Below are 17,595 nucleotides of genomic sequence, written 5' to 3' on the forward strand. Positions count from 1 at the left end.
TGTTAATATCTTCACAGAAAATTCAGAGGTTTTTCATTTCACTCCTCTTTTAGCTGACATTTAATAAATGCAGGTACATTTTTAGCAGCTATTCATACTAAATCCGTTGTCCCCCCCCCTGGTGCCAGGACCAACAGATCCATATTTAGGCTCCGCAGCCCTGACCCCCCATAAGGCTTTGCAGTCTTGCCATGCTGTCCGTTGAAAGCCAGTTAGCTAGAAAGCTGGAATTCAAGGACTTGATCGGTGACTTTGCCTGTAAGAAGGCTAGGCGCTGGGCTCTTGGTGAGTAAGGCTGAGCCAGGGCTCGTAATAACTGTTAAAGAGCAACATCCAGGTTAAAGACACCTGTGAATAAATGTGTAGGAAAATGATGAATACACTAGATTTCCCCCAAAATATACAGAAATATAGACTACAGGGACATCTGGCGTCGTTTTTGTAAGAAATGTTCACTTCCGCATAAAAAAGCCTCGGCACGTGACCTCCCACATGTGACGTAACATGGGGGAAACAAGGGGGAGAGCGGCCGGTTTAACGTATTAATAAACATGGATCCCAATGCTAGTTTCGACACAGAAGAAGTTGAACATGAATATTCGAATGCATATGACGGACCACAACCTTATAATTACTAGCCTGCTAGGCGTCCAAGAGACCAGGAGCAGCCAAGGATTAGAAGAAAGAACGGCCATCGGAGAAATTGAGCTGTGGTGTGAGGAGAACCAGTGGAGAACTGGGCAGCTATCTTGGTGAGTGACCGGCGTTAACTACAGAATGTTAGCTAACGTCACATCACAACATTGTGAAGTTAGCTATCATATATCAGGCTAAAACTAACGTAGCATTGATAATATAGTAACGTTACTGGCAGGACTGTTGATACTGATCCATAACAGAAACTAATGCGCAAGTATCAGCCGTATCTCGCGTTACCTAATGCAACTCCACACTACGGTGCTGTGTACCGGAGGGGAGATGCGAGATACGGCTGATACTTGACGATCTGGCGGAGAAAGATTGTGGAGCCTCTGTTGATATGCCGTTGTAAATGGCTTGATGGAAAGCAGGTGTGTAGTCGGGGAGGGTGCCCAGCTGATTGCAGCAGGTGAGTGGAGGTTGAGCCGGGAGCCAGGAATGACAGCCACCACGCCCACACAAACAACACAGACAGGGGGAAACAAACAAACACAAAGGAGACGGCTGGAGCAGTACAGCCACAACCAGGGCCGTATCCAGGATTTCCTAAATACCGAGGTCCAAATATGATTTTTGGGATTTTCATGATCTAGTTGGGTGCTTTTTAAGTCCTGTGGGGGGTCACACATTGGATAATATATTGATATCAAACCATGTCAGTGGGCTGACAATGTCAGCATCAATTATCTTTCAAATTGTAATGCATAAGAATCAGTTGATTGTTACTATTAATGATCTGGACATAAAGAAGAGGCTAAAATGATCACAAAACATTGTCAATATTCATTTCCCATGTCTCTCTCCTTTCCATAACCTGCCCCCTCTCTTCCATCTTCTTTAGTCTCTATGTCTCCTTCCTGTTCATTATTCTCTCTGTCCTCTACTCTTTCTCTTTGTTCAATCTCTCCCTCGTTGTTGACTTTTTGCTCCTCCTCACTTGTTGCTCCTGCCAGTGAATTAAAAGCAATTCAGCAATTTAGTTCATTTCACTTGTTTGCATTCTTTTTGTCATTTAAATTTGTTTTGTTTGATTCTCAAAAGAGAACAAAGATGTAAGCAAATTGTGTTTTATACAATTGTATGTTATTATGACATCATAACTGCAATAGATGTAGGCCTATGTTGTTTTACAATTATGCCTATTGTAAATTAAGACTATTGTTATAGATCTATATAGATAGATAGATGGATAGATAGATAGATAGATGGATGGGGTTATTAAGCCTACATTATTTTGTGTGACTGTACCTGCAGGTCCTCCCTGACTTCCATCACTTTCTCTCTCTCTCTTTCTCTCTCTCTCTCTCTCTCTCTCTCTCTCTCTCTCTCTCTGCCTGTCCTGTCTCTTCCTTACCAAATCTGAGCTTCGACTGACGAAGTCTTTTCATTATTTCTGAGTCAGTGTAAAAAGAAAACAATACAATGTTATATCTCCATTGTTTTACTCAAATTGAAATGAAAGAAAAGCATTACAATGTTTGTTAAAAGGTAATCCTTCTGACATTGGATGAATGTAATTAACTTTAGCTCTCTAGCTAGTTTATTCACGCAATTTAAACCAAAGTATAGCCTATAGCTGCAATAAGTTAGTGTGCATGATGTCGGACGTCCACTGACTAACGTAGAGCGTTCACACAGGATCTGCTGGTCATATGATGTCCTGATGAACAGAAACACAAGCAGCCGCTGGACTCAGATCTCTAGATACCTCATCATCACTCCTTCGCTGCTCCGGTACAAGTCCGGGCTGCGGTGGTTTGTTGATACATGTCGTCTTCTTTTGTTTGCTTTAATCGAGGCTACGTAGTTATGCAGCGCCCCCATCGGCAGTAAATGGAAGTACTACAAAGAACCCCGTTTAGTGCAACTATTTCACAAGTTTTGTATACACAACTCGAAAAATATTACCGAGGTCCGGACCTCGGTTACCTCAATGGTAGATACAGCCATGGCCTCCACAGCGTTACCTAATGCAACTCCACACTACGTCTTACGGTGCCGTGTACCGGAGGGGAGAGAGAGAGCAGCGAAGGGGGGGGAGAGAGAAGTAATACGGTTTCCTGATAAAGCTGTGGAGAGTATGTGCTGCAGGGAGGTGGATGCACAACGCACCCAGGAACGAACGCTAGCTCTGGTCCTTTTTACTGTGAGGGAAACTGTGGACTCGATGTCCTGACAGGCTGGTATTTGTGCAACCTGCACAAACACAATACTGCACCATGATTACAAATGGTGAAATACAATGTAAAACTACCGAAAAATACCAGCTCACTAAAACACAACCGCTCAACTCAACGCAACTACTAACTATACCCGCAGTCAGAGAGTGGAGATGTTTACCCTTTGTGATGTAATATGACGCGTTTGACGTATGACCTTAAAAAAAAAGCCGTTTTTAAGAGCAGAGCTCAAAATTGCTCCTTTCCCTCTGAATTCCTGCCCTTATGTCTCGTAAAACATATCAAATCCTACATTCACTTTTTTAATTGTAATTTTCAAGCAAGTTTAAGCATAATTGTAGAAAAAAAAAAAAACCTGCAAGATGCTTTTTAAAGGGCAAGGCTATGGTAACGATATTGGATCACTACACAGAAGATGCATGATGAGAAAAAGACTGAGAACAGGTAATAGGCTCTGATATAGCACCACCATCAGGCCTTTTCATTTCCATTTCCGTTTTGTTGTCCGTTTACACTTTAATACCCGCTTATTTTGTAGTTGGTATGTATATTTAATAAAAAAATCTGCTGCTTATGTTATTATAGCATTTGATAAATTATAATATTGGTGTTAATGTTCACTTTATTTTAATTTAAGAGGTCATGTACATTTAAGTTATATTTATTATGATTTTTAAATGTTCCATTCAAAAATGTTATTAAAAAGGCATGTACACCATAAAAGATGACTTTTGAGGTCTATTGTAAGGAATGTTAGTGTTATATAAAATAGTGAATTGTACTGCAGCAGAATGTTGCACGTCTGCACAGTGTTATATTTTCACCGCTGTTTGTCAGTAAATATTGTGCAGTTAGTATTGGACTACAAGATAGATGCAAGCCTGTACAGGTAGAGTTATTTAAAGCATAAATGGGTGGGTTGGGTTCTGGAGGTGTGGTTACAGCATTGTGCTTGGTTGGCGTGGCCTGGGCCTGGTGGTGGGGCCCAATGCGATATCTTTTCATGGGGCCCAAAATCCCTGGCGGCACCCCTGGGTCCATTGAAAGGGTTTTTGGATATGTGGTATATCCTGGATATTCCACATCAACCTTTTGTGCCAATCATTTACAATACATTGGCCTTAATTCCTGCAACAGAAATACCACACTAGAATTTCTACAAGCTCCACAAATCTTACCCAAGTCCTCTCAGTCGCTGTAAGGCAGTTGGAGACATTAACTAATTCCTCAAGCACTCCACATATGTACAATTCTACGGTACTTGTACTATACTTCTATTTCATGCCTCTAATAGTTCTACTCTAGCTTATCTTGGAGGTTAATGTCATCCACAACTCCATTTAAAGTCTTATGATCTGTTTAACTGACTGTACATTTACATTTAATTTAACTGTCACACTTAATCAAATATAATGGGCATCCATGTGTACATACAGCTGCTGCGGTTTGAGTAGCTCCCGATGAGAAGCAGGATTAGCGTCACGGTTGCTTGATTTAATCGGACGAGGCTTGTTTCTGTTTATTCACTGTCATTGTCCTGAAGAAACCTGGTACCTATACACACCAGATTTCCAGTCAGTTATTTGAAATTAATCACATCTGCTGGACTGTTTTCTACCTCATCACATAGGAAAATCTAGCCACATCTGACCTTGTGAATACATTTTAACATGCATGGCACTGTCCTTTCATGGTTATATACATTCATAACTAACCCACGGTGGCCCTTCAGGTGTAGAAGCTCTGCCTTGATTATTGAATTAATTTGACCTGCCATGCTCCTTGTCCAGTGCTGTGAAACTTTCATGTCTGCTCTCAGGCGATGAAATGTAGAACAACTGAATGAATGTCGTTAGTTACTGAACAAGGTGTGTGTGTGTGTGTGTGTGTGTGTGTGTGTGTGTGTGTGTGTGTGTGTGTGTGTGTGTGTGTGTGTGTGTGTGTGTGTGTGTGTGTGTGTGTGTGTGTGTGTGTGTGTGTGTGTGTGTGTGTGTGTGTGTGTGTGTGTGTGTGTGTGTGTGTGTGTGTGTGTGTGTGTGTGTGTGTGTGTCAGTGGTCCATGTGTGTCAGTGGTCCATGTGTGTCAGTGGTCCATGTCTGCTTTTCTGTGAAAGAAACCAGAAAAACGATTTTTCACCTGACGCCCTCCTCACTGTTTATTCTCAGTGTTAGGATGTTTATGCATCCATCAATATGAGTTGATGAGGAAATAATAATCAGTGCCACTACTTATAATGCATGAAGGCAAGTAATCTTGTGTTTTTGACTCTTAACCATGATTAATTTTCCTTATCATGACGGACCTTGCATCAGTAACATGTGTTCGCCCATAGGCTGTAAACATATCATAACACTGTGGATAAATGCTTTTGTCAATACATTCTTTTTTCAAAAGCATTTGTCTGCTTGAAGGAAAGTGATGCTGAGTTGTAACAGCTGCAGGTATGAAGCTGAGTCTTTCTCTGTTTATGTCTTTTACTGTTAGAAAATATGTCAAAGCGAATCATTGAATGAGCAAACTCTGACTTAGAACAGTAGTTGAGCAGTGCCTGAACAGTAAGGGTGACACAGACGTGACATGGACATTTCCAAATAAAGGTATATCTTCAGGACAGCTAAATGTATCGATGACATTTGCATCGATGATATTGATTGATGATCAGTACATTTGCATTGATCCTGATTGGCATCATTTAGACTTTACTATTAATATAATGAACAATAAACTAGATGAGACAAATCCATTCTTGTCCACAATTGTATGGGGACCATACTAGGACGCATCATTTGTGTATTTCTTAAATCCTCTTAAAATATGATTGTTGATGTCCACTGCTGCTCAGAAAAATGCATAATGAGCTATTTCTTTACATTTTGCTGACAATTCTTCAACATTTTTGATTTATTATAATATATAGTATATATAATACTCAGAATACAAGGGCTTCCATCAGTCCGCATTGTGTTAATTCCTTCGGTGAAAGATAGTGGCCTAACAGCGATTTATGTAAATTAATTAATCGATTATTCTCTTAACCCCAGCATTGGAGTCTTTATGGCCATTAGCCGCAGTTTGACACTAGTTTTACCATGTCGAAGATATCTCTGGTGCAGTTGTGGAAAATAACTTAGCAAATGTACCCAAGTACTGTACTCAATTACATATTTTAGGTACTTTTACTTTACTTGTGTATTTCCAGTTCATGCAACTTTATACGAAATATTGTACTATTTACATTTTTTGACACCTTAGTTACTTTGCACGTTAATATTGTTAATTCATAAATTAAATCCACTAATGAATTATGACGTACCATTATGGATTAAGATACCTGGCAGTATAAAACTTAATTAACAGTTATTACCAGCTGCAAAATTATTTACACAATATTGGGTCAATAATTAAAATCCAGCGATGTGTCACCCTGAAAATGGACATTCATCGTAATGAGTTATTTTACTTTTGGTACTATATATTGATGCTAATACTTTTGTACTTTTACTTGAGTAAAATGTTGAATGCCAGACTTTCACTTGGAAGAGAGTATTTCTACATTGGCGTATTGTTACTTTTACTTAGTCAAATATCTGAGTATTTCTTCCACCACTGCTTTGGTGTCAGAATCCCAAACCTAATCAGCTCTTCAGACTTGGGTGGTTACAATCTGATCGCTGTATATGCATTTGTTTGGAGTCATGTCTAGCAACCAGATGAATGTCCAATACTGACTCTCTCTGTAGGTCTACATCGGCTCCTGAATAAAATCTGCTAAACGTTCAATAGATTCAATAGATGATTTCATATCAAATCTACATCAACTCCACAGGTGGAAGTTAAAAAGAGTAATTCATTTTATAAAACAAACCACAAGTGACAGGTTCCTAGCAATCAAACTGGTTGTATCAGCTTCTATTAAAAAGAGTTATTGATTTTCTTTTTTCATTACACAATGTGATAATCAGTTGATATTCTTTCACACGGCACTAAAAGGCTCAGCCTGAAACGGGCACCTTTTTTGACGAGATTGAATTGATGTAATAACAGTGTACTCAACCGCATAATTCAGCCCTTTGTGCCTCTCTGACTTTCATCACCATTTCTTCCCATTAAGGGTTTTGAGTAGGCCCTACTGTAGGTAGGAAAGTGGCCGCTTTCATTGATGGCAGGTTGTGATTACAACAAAACGACAAAAAAATCTTTTTTTAAAGGTTTCTGGAGAGAGAGAAAATGCTCCTTACATCTCAGATTCAATTAAAAGCGTTAAACCTAATATTTTTTGGTAACTAAAACATTTACAAGTGGTGGTGAGAAGCAAATGTTAAGGCTTGGTAAACTACACCCTGCTATTTCCAGATGCCATTTATGTGGGGCCATTTGTGTTTAGGTGTAATGACAGACAAGATAAATAAAAGAGGTAGCTGCTTAGTTTCAAATGTTGGTACCAGGTCATTTATTTCTTTGAATTCACCCATTTTTCAATTATTAACTGTGTCCACATACAGGATCTGAAGGGAAGTTTAAAGCACACAGTCCTACTTTAACCTTTTTAAATAAGTCGCAGCAACTAATGTGGCCACATGAAGCATGTCTTTGACAGAGAGGAGGCGGTGGCAGTGTGAAGGCATTATGGAAATATGGCAACGACAAGCAACACCCAGAACCTGTCCACCCTATGAGACACACCTATTAGCAAGGTGCCGGAAATTTGAACAACTACATAGCCACCGCCTTTTCTGTGAGATAGACACACACCTGTTATTCACAATAACTCTCTGTATTTCCAAATACTTCCAAATAGTTTTATTAGAATTTATAACATTTTTTTATTTAGCTTAAACTATGTATTTTCAACCCACTACAACCCTGAACTGCTGCTAAATGAAATGCGTCATGAATTCTTTTTTTTGCTGACAATTTACATCCTAAAAAATGAATGCAAGAAGTTTGTATTTTTTATAGTGTGGTCGGTATTCAAGTCTTAATGCTTTATTTACCGGAATTTAGTGAGATAACAATACACAATGGAGTTGATTGGGTTTTGTGGGACTAGGCCATTTTGAAGTGACATATGCTACTTGCCACCAATTGGACATGTTGGTGCTTGGATTTGATGGGTTGGTTAATATTGTTGATTACAATCCCAGCTAGTAATGGAGAGTTGAATACAACCTATATTTAATGATTGATGTCTCAAAGTTAACATGAATACAGTAAAGATACCAGTACAGAGCTGATTTAAAGCGCCTTTACATCCCATAACTCATCAGAACTTTGTTAAATGGGAAGAGTTTAAAAACCATATCTCCCACGCACCACATGGGACACTGTGGATGTCATGTGAAATGCCTTTCTGCTTCATATGCATTTCTCCAGACGTGTTTAAACAGTCTGGTGGTTCACTTGTCGTGGTGTGGTCTGGTCACGTTAAATGACAGGGTGAGGCTGTGTGTCGTCGTGGTGGGGGGGCAGTAACATCCATCGGCCGTGATGAGACCGCGCCGCGTTTTTAACGTAGTGGAAGACAAGTTCCGTCGGACATTAAAGGTGTAGTTTGTCCAATAAACAGCTGTGTGTCCGTCATTGGAGGACGGGGGTGTCAAACCAGGCCGGCAATTGGTTCAGAGGAAGTTTTTCTGTGCAAATCGGTGGAAGCCCAACCAGGAAGAACACACACACACACACACACACACACACACACACACACACACACACACACACACACACACACACACACACACACACACACACACACACACACACACACACACACACACACACACACACACACACACACACACACACACACACACACACACACACACACACACACACACACACACACACACATCTCGCAGGCAGCGCCACCGACCGTCCTCTCTCCACTCCTCCCGAGCTCTCCCAGTTACGGAGCTCTGCCATCGCACCAGTCCGGCGGCTTCCTCCCCCTCCTCGGTACCCGCAGATTTGTTCGACGGTTTCCCGGCTGCCAGGAGGAAGCGTGTCGGCGAGCTGTAAGTTAGCAGCTCGGTTATTTTTGTGTTGCTATTTCGCCCTGAATGTTTGAAGTTGTTCCGACTGCCCAGCCGTCCAGAGAAGGAGCGCAGAACCCATTTTTCGCTTCGTGCACCAGAAGCGATACACGGGGCTGCTGCTACGTGCCATATCCTCCCCAGGTCTCACCAGGACCGGGACCAGAATAGCCACGGTGTCGGTAATGAGGAATCCGGTTAGAAAAATGTTATCAAGAGTGCCATTTATTTTTGCTTGGTGTGTGTATGTGTTTGTATTCGGGTAGCCCCCCCCTCTCCAGCCCATATTTAGAGCCTGGCTGGCTACTTCAGATGGGCAAGCTACGTCAAGCTGTACTGTATCATCCTACTGTATTCCACGGTGTCTGTACGTATATGTTTACGCATGTTAAATGTATGCAGGTATGTGTGTTTGAAATCTCCCTCGACATCTCAGCCGATGCATGGATCAAGCTCAAGGCTGCGATGCAAGTCTTTTGGAAAACACCAGACAGTGACCTAATGTTTGAAATTCTTGTCTCTTCTTGATAAATTCAACATGCCAGAACCTCGTAGCTGCTAGCTGTTGGGGACATGGGACATATAAAATAAGAGCTTTCTCAATCCGTTCCCTAATGGCTGGTTATTTATCTGTGATGCGTGTTCTGGCTCGGTCTTCAAAGTTGGGGTGTTAATTGCAGGTGTAATATTGGTGAGTTGGTAAAGATTGCAGCATGTACAGACAGTAGTGGTTTCTGTTCAGAGAGCAGTTGTTTATGCATGGTGTAATGCATGTGGCTTATTGGTTGAATAATGTAGTGGTTTATAAGCCTTTTTTCCCTTTATGACACCTTACAATGAAGCCATATCTTTTATTTTTTGGCATCTTATCATAACGTATAGAAATAAATCAAACTTGAGTTTTCAATTTGTCCACAAAATCACATATCCCTGATTTGAGAAATGTTATACAAGTGTAGTACAAGAGCAATCTACAATTTTAAGGGTTGTAAAAAAAAAAACTGGTTTGGATTGTATTTATTTTTAAGGAAATATTGTAATATTTAAAGCATGTTGATAGTTGAAGCTAGAAGCTAGTGCAGGAAACTTGTGTTGGACTGAAAGATTTGAAGTTTGTTTTGATGGTTGCTTTGTACAAAAATATGAATGGAGTCTATAGATCTTACCCTGGGTTGCTGTTTTACACACATTTTCTTCTGAATTCTGGTCTTATCATAAAAAAGTATCCTGGTGTGCCTGGTGTTTGATGCTCTGAAAGGAGCTGATGATCTATGTTCTTACCAATTAGAGACAGAGCGCAGGGTCATTGATCTTCCAGTAACTGTGAGATTACTTCCTGAGGATCACCAGGCCTAACTGTTTAAAGAGCCAAATTGCTGTTCAGCCAGAACGCTGCCACATGAGATAATATCTCACAGGTTATCCCCGCCAGTTTTCCCCCACCTACACTTCTCAGCAGTGACCCGCAACTGCCGCTGGAAAATAATCTTTGTGGGTTTGAAAAATGTTGATAAAAGCTCATTATCAAGGTTGTTGTTCAGAAAGGAGATTTACTTTAAACACACTTTGTTATTTAGGTAAATTAAATCCTTAATTTGTCAGATTCTGGATTGGTTTTCTGGAATAAGTATGGAGAACTTCTGAAGTTAAGGTTGGATGTGCATGTCATTCTGGTATTCAATTTCAGTCTCAGCAGGCAAGGTCACACTGCAAAATGGATTACATCTTCTCAGAGAAGCAAAGCCCAAAACTAGCCTTCCTGTGATAGGAAAAAGACGCAAAGACATGCACTGAGATGACAGATCACATACATGATGTTATCATTCATAAACATAAACCAAAATAATGCGTTTCAAGGTATTACAACTTTTTGTTTTCTCTGTTGTGGAGTGATGAATATAATGCAATAATTTGTTTTAAATACCTTTTTGGAAATGCTGATTTGGGAGTTGTAGTCCATTAACGCTGGAGATTTACTCTTATTGGCTATTGGCTTGGATCTTTCTGACATTTAAATGTTGAACCTCCTACAGACTGCCCAAGCACAGTCCGACGAAATCAAACGTACTTGAGAATTCTTGTCGGCTCCAACAGTTTGGCCAAAGTCCTGAATGAGTTCACATTATAGAGGAATCTGCATCAAGCATCAGAGCCTCACACAGCCATGCTAGTCCGAACAGAAGCCCTGGCCTGGGATGACTGCTTTTCCAGGTGATAAATTGCCATTCAAATGATAAATTGTTTATTCGGAGGGAGACCTCAGTTTTTTATCATAACTATGTAGAACTCGGCCGAACCAAAACTCCAAATCCCAGCAGACGCATACAAGCTAGTTTTAAGCTAAAAAAACACAGGTCTTTTTTTCAAATATCTCTTGAAAATATCACCTGACATCAAATAACCCCAACCCTAATTGATCGGTTGTAACTATATCATTGGATTGGGTACGAAAAACAATGTCTTTTAAGTCAAAAAAAAAAAAATCTCCATTCAGTTCAGAAACTTGGATGGCAGAACATTCTTAATTGTATTCTCTATAGGCAGATTTGTGGTGGAGATTCTACCATGTGTACTGTTATAAAATGCAAATATGTTCAAGTTTACCCATCTTATTAACCAGACAATACATCTTTATGACTCGAACTCCAGTATAAAAATACACTGCATTAACATTTCCCCGAGGCACGGAAGTAAAGTCATGGTCTGTATATGTGCATTATCTAAGGAACACCTGCCTAAACATATACATGAGTCATTCATCGCTTGTTTATTGTTGCAATTTCACAACAAGCTCAGGGAGTCTTTTTTCATGAATACTCCCAAGCTTATGGTTTGTTGCTAATGGAGTTTAATAGCTAAAGGATTTTACAATGAGCTCAGGGAGTATTCACAGTACGTTGTGTCAGAGATGTATGCATGATATTACCTTTCTCATCACGTATACGAGCTATGAATATATATGCATTGAGACACACATTTTCTACTGTAATTTTGCCTTTTTCTAATGTAGACTTAGCTTGCTTTGTCTTATTTTCCTATTCGAACATCATATTGTAGTTTTTCCCTTTTGACATTTTCCTTTCACTCTTAACATTTCAGACTAAACAATTGGCTGCAAGAAGCTGTTATTTGCATTCTGTGTGCACACTGGTGATAACGCAACAAGAGCAGTGAATGAATGACAGAGTGCATCAGTTTCTTCTTTGCTACATGAAACAAACAAACCCTGTTATAATTTGAGGATCACAATCGGGCATTCAGAAGCTGAGAGCTCACCATATGATCAAATCGATTCAGCCTGATCACAAAACCATTGGTCTCATTGTTCAACTTTTATTATCGCATCTGATGTTGTGGTGTTTATATCCAAACTGAGTACTTGTGCCAAATAGTCGATATCTTTGTTCTGCTCGTTTTCATGCCTTCTATCATTTTCTTTGTACTTCAGTCCCATCCAGCTTTGTCTCGTTTCGAGTCAAGACAATGAAAAAGGTTTGAAGTTGTGTTAATGGTCCCTTCTTGGTCCATAATACCTTCCTTTTACCACTCCCGAAGTGTCTGCCCTGGCCATTAATCCTGCTCTGCCAGAAAAATGCTGCCTGCTGATCTTAACTGCCTGTGTGATTTTGAAGAAACAAAAGCTATAGAGATGTGTTAAAATGTTCTACAAGTGAAGGGCTGAACCAGCTCTCTGGATCTAATTAAAGCTTTGTTTCTAAGTAACTTGAACCACTGTAGAGATCACTGGTTTTTGCTCGGTTGATTTTAAACGTTGTAAGCACACGGTGAAACTAGGACAAACACATTGTTGACCACTTGTCGGTCTCTTTATCTCTAGGCCCCGTGGAGAAGCATGTGATGACTCACGCAAGGCAGAAGGGTTCCCTCAGGCAGAGCGACTGTAGTGCTGAGCGGTGGGACAACAGCCCTCCTTTGCCACATGTTGGCACAATGGGCGACACCTGGACTGAGCGCTCACTTAGATTCGGGAGGTCAAAGAAGATAAGCGAGATCATCAAACGGAAGAAGGTTAAGGTCAAGAGTGTGAATGACAAGGCAGGGAAGAAAGAAAAATCTGATCAGAACAGAAAACTTGACCGGAGGCGCGACAAGAAACGGGACAGGAAGTCGTATCCTTTGCGAGGCAGGGCTGAGACTTCAGACGGGGAGGGGCTCAGCTGTCATGTCCTCCTTACCCGATTGGAGGAAAGCATCCGCGAACAGGAGAGTTGTAAACAAAGCACACGAAAGGATTCACGCAGACATTCATCTCTCAATCCCAAACCCAGAAAAAGGAAAAGCAGTGAAAGAAAAGGGGCAACGTCATTACCAAAAACCAAATCAAATTCAAAAAGCCCTAGTCATGGAGAGTTTATTCTTTTCCCAGAACCTCGCAAGCGCAGACTGGCCTCCCTGAACGCCGAGGCGGTCAACAGTTTACTGCTTGAAAGAGGTTCTGACGCTCAGGTGGCAGCTAAACTGGCCAGGAGACAGGAAGAGTCCACAAATGGAGGGTCTGCCTTGGATGCAAATCCAACCAGGAGTGGTGTCCCTGGAGGTATAAAGGCTACGCGTGGAACCATCACTAAATCCTCAACGACGCCCAAACTTGAGCTGTGCCAAAGCTCTAAGCATGTCCAGAAGGCCAAAGCCAACCAAGCAGATAGCGGGGGGATGAGCCTGGAGAGTCTGGATGCCCCCGCCCCCAGACGATTGGCTGGACTTAACGCTGCAGCCCTGCTAAAGTTAACTAGCTCCTCTGCTACCAGTAAACAGAGAGTAAAGGCTGCACCCACAGCTACTATCACAACTGACTGCAAGGCTTCTGCTTTTGTCAAAATCCCAAAACAGCTCTCAAGGGTCAAACTCAAACACAAGGGATGCTCACAAAAACAGAAGGGCAAAAAGGTCCCTGCCCTGCACAGTGGGTGCGCAGCCTGCAAGAATAAGGCGGACTTTGAGCCCAAAGTGGAGTGGGATACCGGCAACTGCACCCATCGACTGACCAAACCAGGGTACCAGTCACGCAGCATGCTAGCATACCCGCTAAAGCAAGTGAAGGAAGAGCCTCTGGAGACCGAAATGAGCCCATACTACTGCTGTCCGCCAGAGGGCTCAATGGAATACTGCCACCGCTTGGCCTTCTTCCTGGGCCAGCAGCCCTACGGAGAATCAGACGATCAGCCACTTAACTCAGCCATAACCCCTGTGAATCGCGAGTGCCTCGTAACCTCACCGTCCCTAACGCATTCCCACCCACACACAGCTCTGACCCTCAGCCCACACTCCTGCCTCTGCACCGCCGACCACTGCTTCTCTAGCTACTACGTTCACATCGCCCACCCGACACACACTGGAACATCGTCAGCAGGCCTGGCCCCGCGACCTCTGAACTTTCCCCCTTCCAGTTTATGCCCTAATCGGACGAATAGCTCCAAGCTGCTGGGTCCGCAGGTGTCCCACGGCTCGGGGCTGACCCACTCTGCCTACTGCAACTCGGTGGCTTCGCCCTGCTATGGTGAAGCCTGCGGGATCAGTGGCTACACCTACAGAGCCATGCCTCCCGTCACCAGCAGGGGATGTTCTTTCAGTACAGGATGCAATGAATGCACACACAGCATCAAAACAGGTGAGTGGAAAAAATAAATAGATTACGTATTTGAGCTTATTCCACTTTCAGATGTATGAAGCAAATTGTCAATATCGTGTTAAACAACTGGAACTGAGAATGTCTAAACAACTACATTTTTCAATCACATCTGAAGCACCTTTCCCCATATCCCAATGCTATCATGGTATAAATTAAAGAACTAAAGAGTACTTTGTTGTAAATCTTGCCTCAGGCTTGTTGTGTGGCTCAACTAGTGTGAACCTTCTTGATCTTTTTGCTGTCATTATTAGCTTTGAAAGTGTCCTTTTGCTTGAGGCTCTGACTTAGATATTCCTTGATAAGGAGCTGTTGGCTTGTATGTAATTCCTTCCGTAACAATTGTAAATAAGATAAAGGAAGCAGGTTGTTTTACATGTGTTTCACGGTGGAACCATCCAATTTGCCACTTAAATTATGCTTTGCACTTATGCAACTGCAGCTGCAACTTAAAGTTTGCTAACTTTAGCTAATTTAAGATACTGGTGATAAATCACCTAGTAAGTCTGTAACAAAACACCCGAGTGAACTGAAGTGATTAGTTTAGTCTTGTGTGACATGGTCTAGCTTTAAGTGAAAATGTGATCTTTTGCTTTCTTGCTGTATAATTGTAACGTTCACCCTTTACTTTTCCAGAGGGTTACTCCTCCCCTCAGGGTGACCACAGCCCCTCCCTTTTGGTTCCCCCTTCCATGCCCATCTCCAGCTGCCCTCTATCCAGCATGCCCACTTCCACTCAGACCAAACCCCACCTGCTGACCCCCCTGTCAGGGCGAGAAAATCCGCAGGCCAGGTTAAAGTTGGCCCCTGAATGCCCACAGAGCAACAAGCCCTCCAACGGCTCCCGGTCCATCGGCCGCACACGGCCGCCCCAGAAACAACCGTCAACCTTGCCAAGCTTCAGCAGCACCAAACAAAAGAGAGTCAGCCGAAGACGTGCCACCAACGGTTGGCGGCCTGTGGGAATGCCCACGGAGAGAGAAGTCTTTATAGCGGTACGTTATTTGTGAGTGTGTCTTCTAGTGGAGAAGATGAGCAAGATATAAGAGAGCTTTATTCTGTTTGTCTCTCTGAGACTTTTTCTCTCCTATTCCTATTCCACTTCCTGATAATACCCTGATAGGAAAAGCATCCTCGCAGCTGCCTGACAAAAAAATAAAAAAATCAGCTCTAGGTGGTAAAGATAATTGTGTTTTGACCACACAGCTTCGTGTGACAGATTCCTTTTTGTCTTTATAATGATAATTATATCTGTCCTTGTGGGTGTGTATGTGAATGTGTCTGTGTCTCAGGGAGAGGATGAGATAGCCCTGCGGCAGTGTTATGAAGGAGTGGAGAGGGACGGTGAAGTGATACATGTCAGAGACACTGTGCTGCTACGATCAGGCCCTAGGAAGAAATCACTCCCATATGTTGCCAAGATATCATCGCTGTGGGAGGACCCCAAAACAGGTAAGGGAGACGAGGAGGGGGAGATCACAGATAGATATGGATGGACTGACGAAGGGACGTGTGGCCATGTTTGTTTACGTGTGTGTGTGTGTGTGTGTGTGTGTGTGTGTGTGTGTGTGTGTGTGTGTGTGTGTGTGTGTGTGTGTGTGTGTGTGTGTGTGTGTGTGTGTGTGTGTGTGTGTGTGTGTGTGTGTGTGTGTGTGTGTGTGTGTGTGTGTGTGTGTGTGTGTGTGTGTGTGTGTGTGTGTGTGTGTGTGTGTGTGTGTGTGTGTGTGTGTGTGTGTGTGTGTGTGTGTGTGTGTGTGATTTGCCTCCTCAGGAGAGCTGATGATGAGTCTTTTCTGGTACTACAGACCTGAGCACACACAGGGAGGCCGAGATCCCAGCGCACACTGTGAGGTGAGGCTTCGTTTAATGTTGGCCAGCGGTCAATTACAGTTTTGCAAAACGGAAACAGCACATTGGAAATACTTTGTCCTCTTTTTAAAAACAGATAAACTGAGGTAAACACATTTCAAGATGTGTCCACTAATGGGTAATGAGTATTTGACATTCACACCAATCTAAAAGTAAAAAAACATAAGTTAATATCATTAGTTTAGTCAACATTCAGTTATTTACAATTGATACTTATAGGATACTGTCCTATCATAGAGCCCCAGAATGTTCAATAATAAACAAAGCGAGTCAACATTTTATTGTTTCAGATTAACACAAATTCTTGAATACTTGAAATTGATGTTTTTATTATTAATCACTTTAAGCACCATAGTTTTTCCAGAAAAGCCACCATAGTGACATTAGCTGTACAGTGTATCCATTTACTCCCACCATACTGAACACACCAGGTTAATAATTACACGCTGTTGGTGATCATATATTTGTTTAGAAAATATTTATTGATGCCCGATTATGCATTTTGGGGTTTTCCCTTCCCTCACCCTGTTCTGAGAAAGCTAAAATCCCTCCCGCCCCCCCTGCTCGAAACTCCTCCATTGGACACCTCTGTTTACTTCTAATAACATCAATATGTAACAGTTGCGCTTCTATTGGCTAGCACTCCAACACATTGTACGTGATAGGCTAAGGGGCGGGACATCTCTTAGCTGTTGCCAAATCACTACAGAGCCAGCTAGTTAACCAATCAGAGCAGACTGGGCTCTGGTTTCAGAAAGAGGGAGAAAATAGTCTTTAAAGTTGTACCAGTTAATATTCCTAAATGTGTTTAATTAGAAAAAAAATAACATTCAATTATTTAATTAATTAAAAAAATTTGTGTAAGTGGAACAGCTGTGTTCATATTTCACAACATAGGCTTACATTTTGTATGATGTGAAATATTATTTCCTTTGCATTACTTGCATAACATATTTATTGGTTTCGTTATAATAGATGATTTTTGATGACACTGTTGAAAGTTGGGTAGAACCTCAGTGTAACCACAATGCCAAATGATGATATCTCTGCCACCTCGGTGCTGCACAAACAAAGAGAAAGAGAGGAGAGCAATTCCACCATGAGAAAGTGAAACTCTGCTTATGTTTCTATTCAACACGGATGTTTACAGCATGTGTGGAGTACAGCAGG

General features: G+C 41.8%; 1 protein-coding gene across 3 annotated transcripts in view; it reads left to right on the forward strand.

The window, feature by feature from the left end:
* LOC307014237 (bromo adjacent homology domain-containing 1 protein) overlaps positions 1–17,595 on the forward strand; it is a 36,809-nt gene that overhangs the window by 13,724 nt on the left and 5,490 nt on the right. Inside the window, exons 1-5 of one of the 3 annotated variants that reach the window (XM_079642087.1) lie at positions 7,656–8,891; positions 12,748–14,538; positions 15,193–15,551; positions 15,849–16,008; positions 16,328–16,407. In XM_079642087.1, the coding sequence (XP_079498213.1) occupies positions 12,768–14,538; positions 15,193–15,551; positions 15,849–16,008; positions 16,328–16,407 (2,370 nt within the window). In that variant the 5' untranslated portion in view covers positions 7,656–8,891; positions 12,748–12,767. Of the gene's footprint in view, positions 1–7,655; positions 8,892–8,923; positions 9,092–12,747; positions 14,539–15,192; positions 15,552–15,848; positions 16,009–16,327; positions 16,408–17,595 lie in introns of those variants that run through there. The other 2 variants (XM_079642088.1, XM_079642086.1) reach the window with 2 other exon arrangements.

The sequence above is a fragment of the Notothenia rossii genome, assembly GCF_949606895.1.
Source record: "Notothenia rossii genome assembly, chromosome: 8".
Lineage (NCBI taxonomy): Eukaryota > Metazoa > Chordata > Actinopteri > Perciformes > Nototheniidae > Notothenia > Notothenia rossii.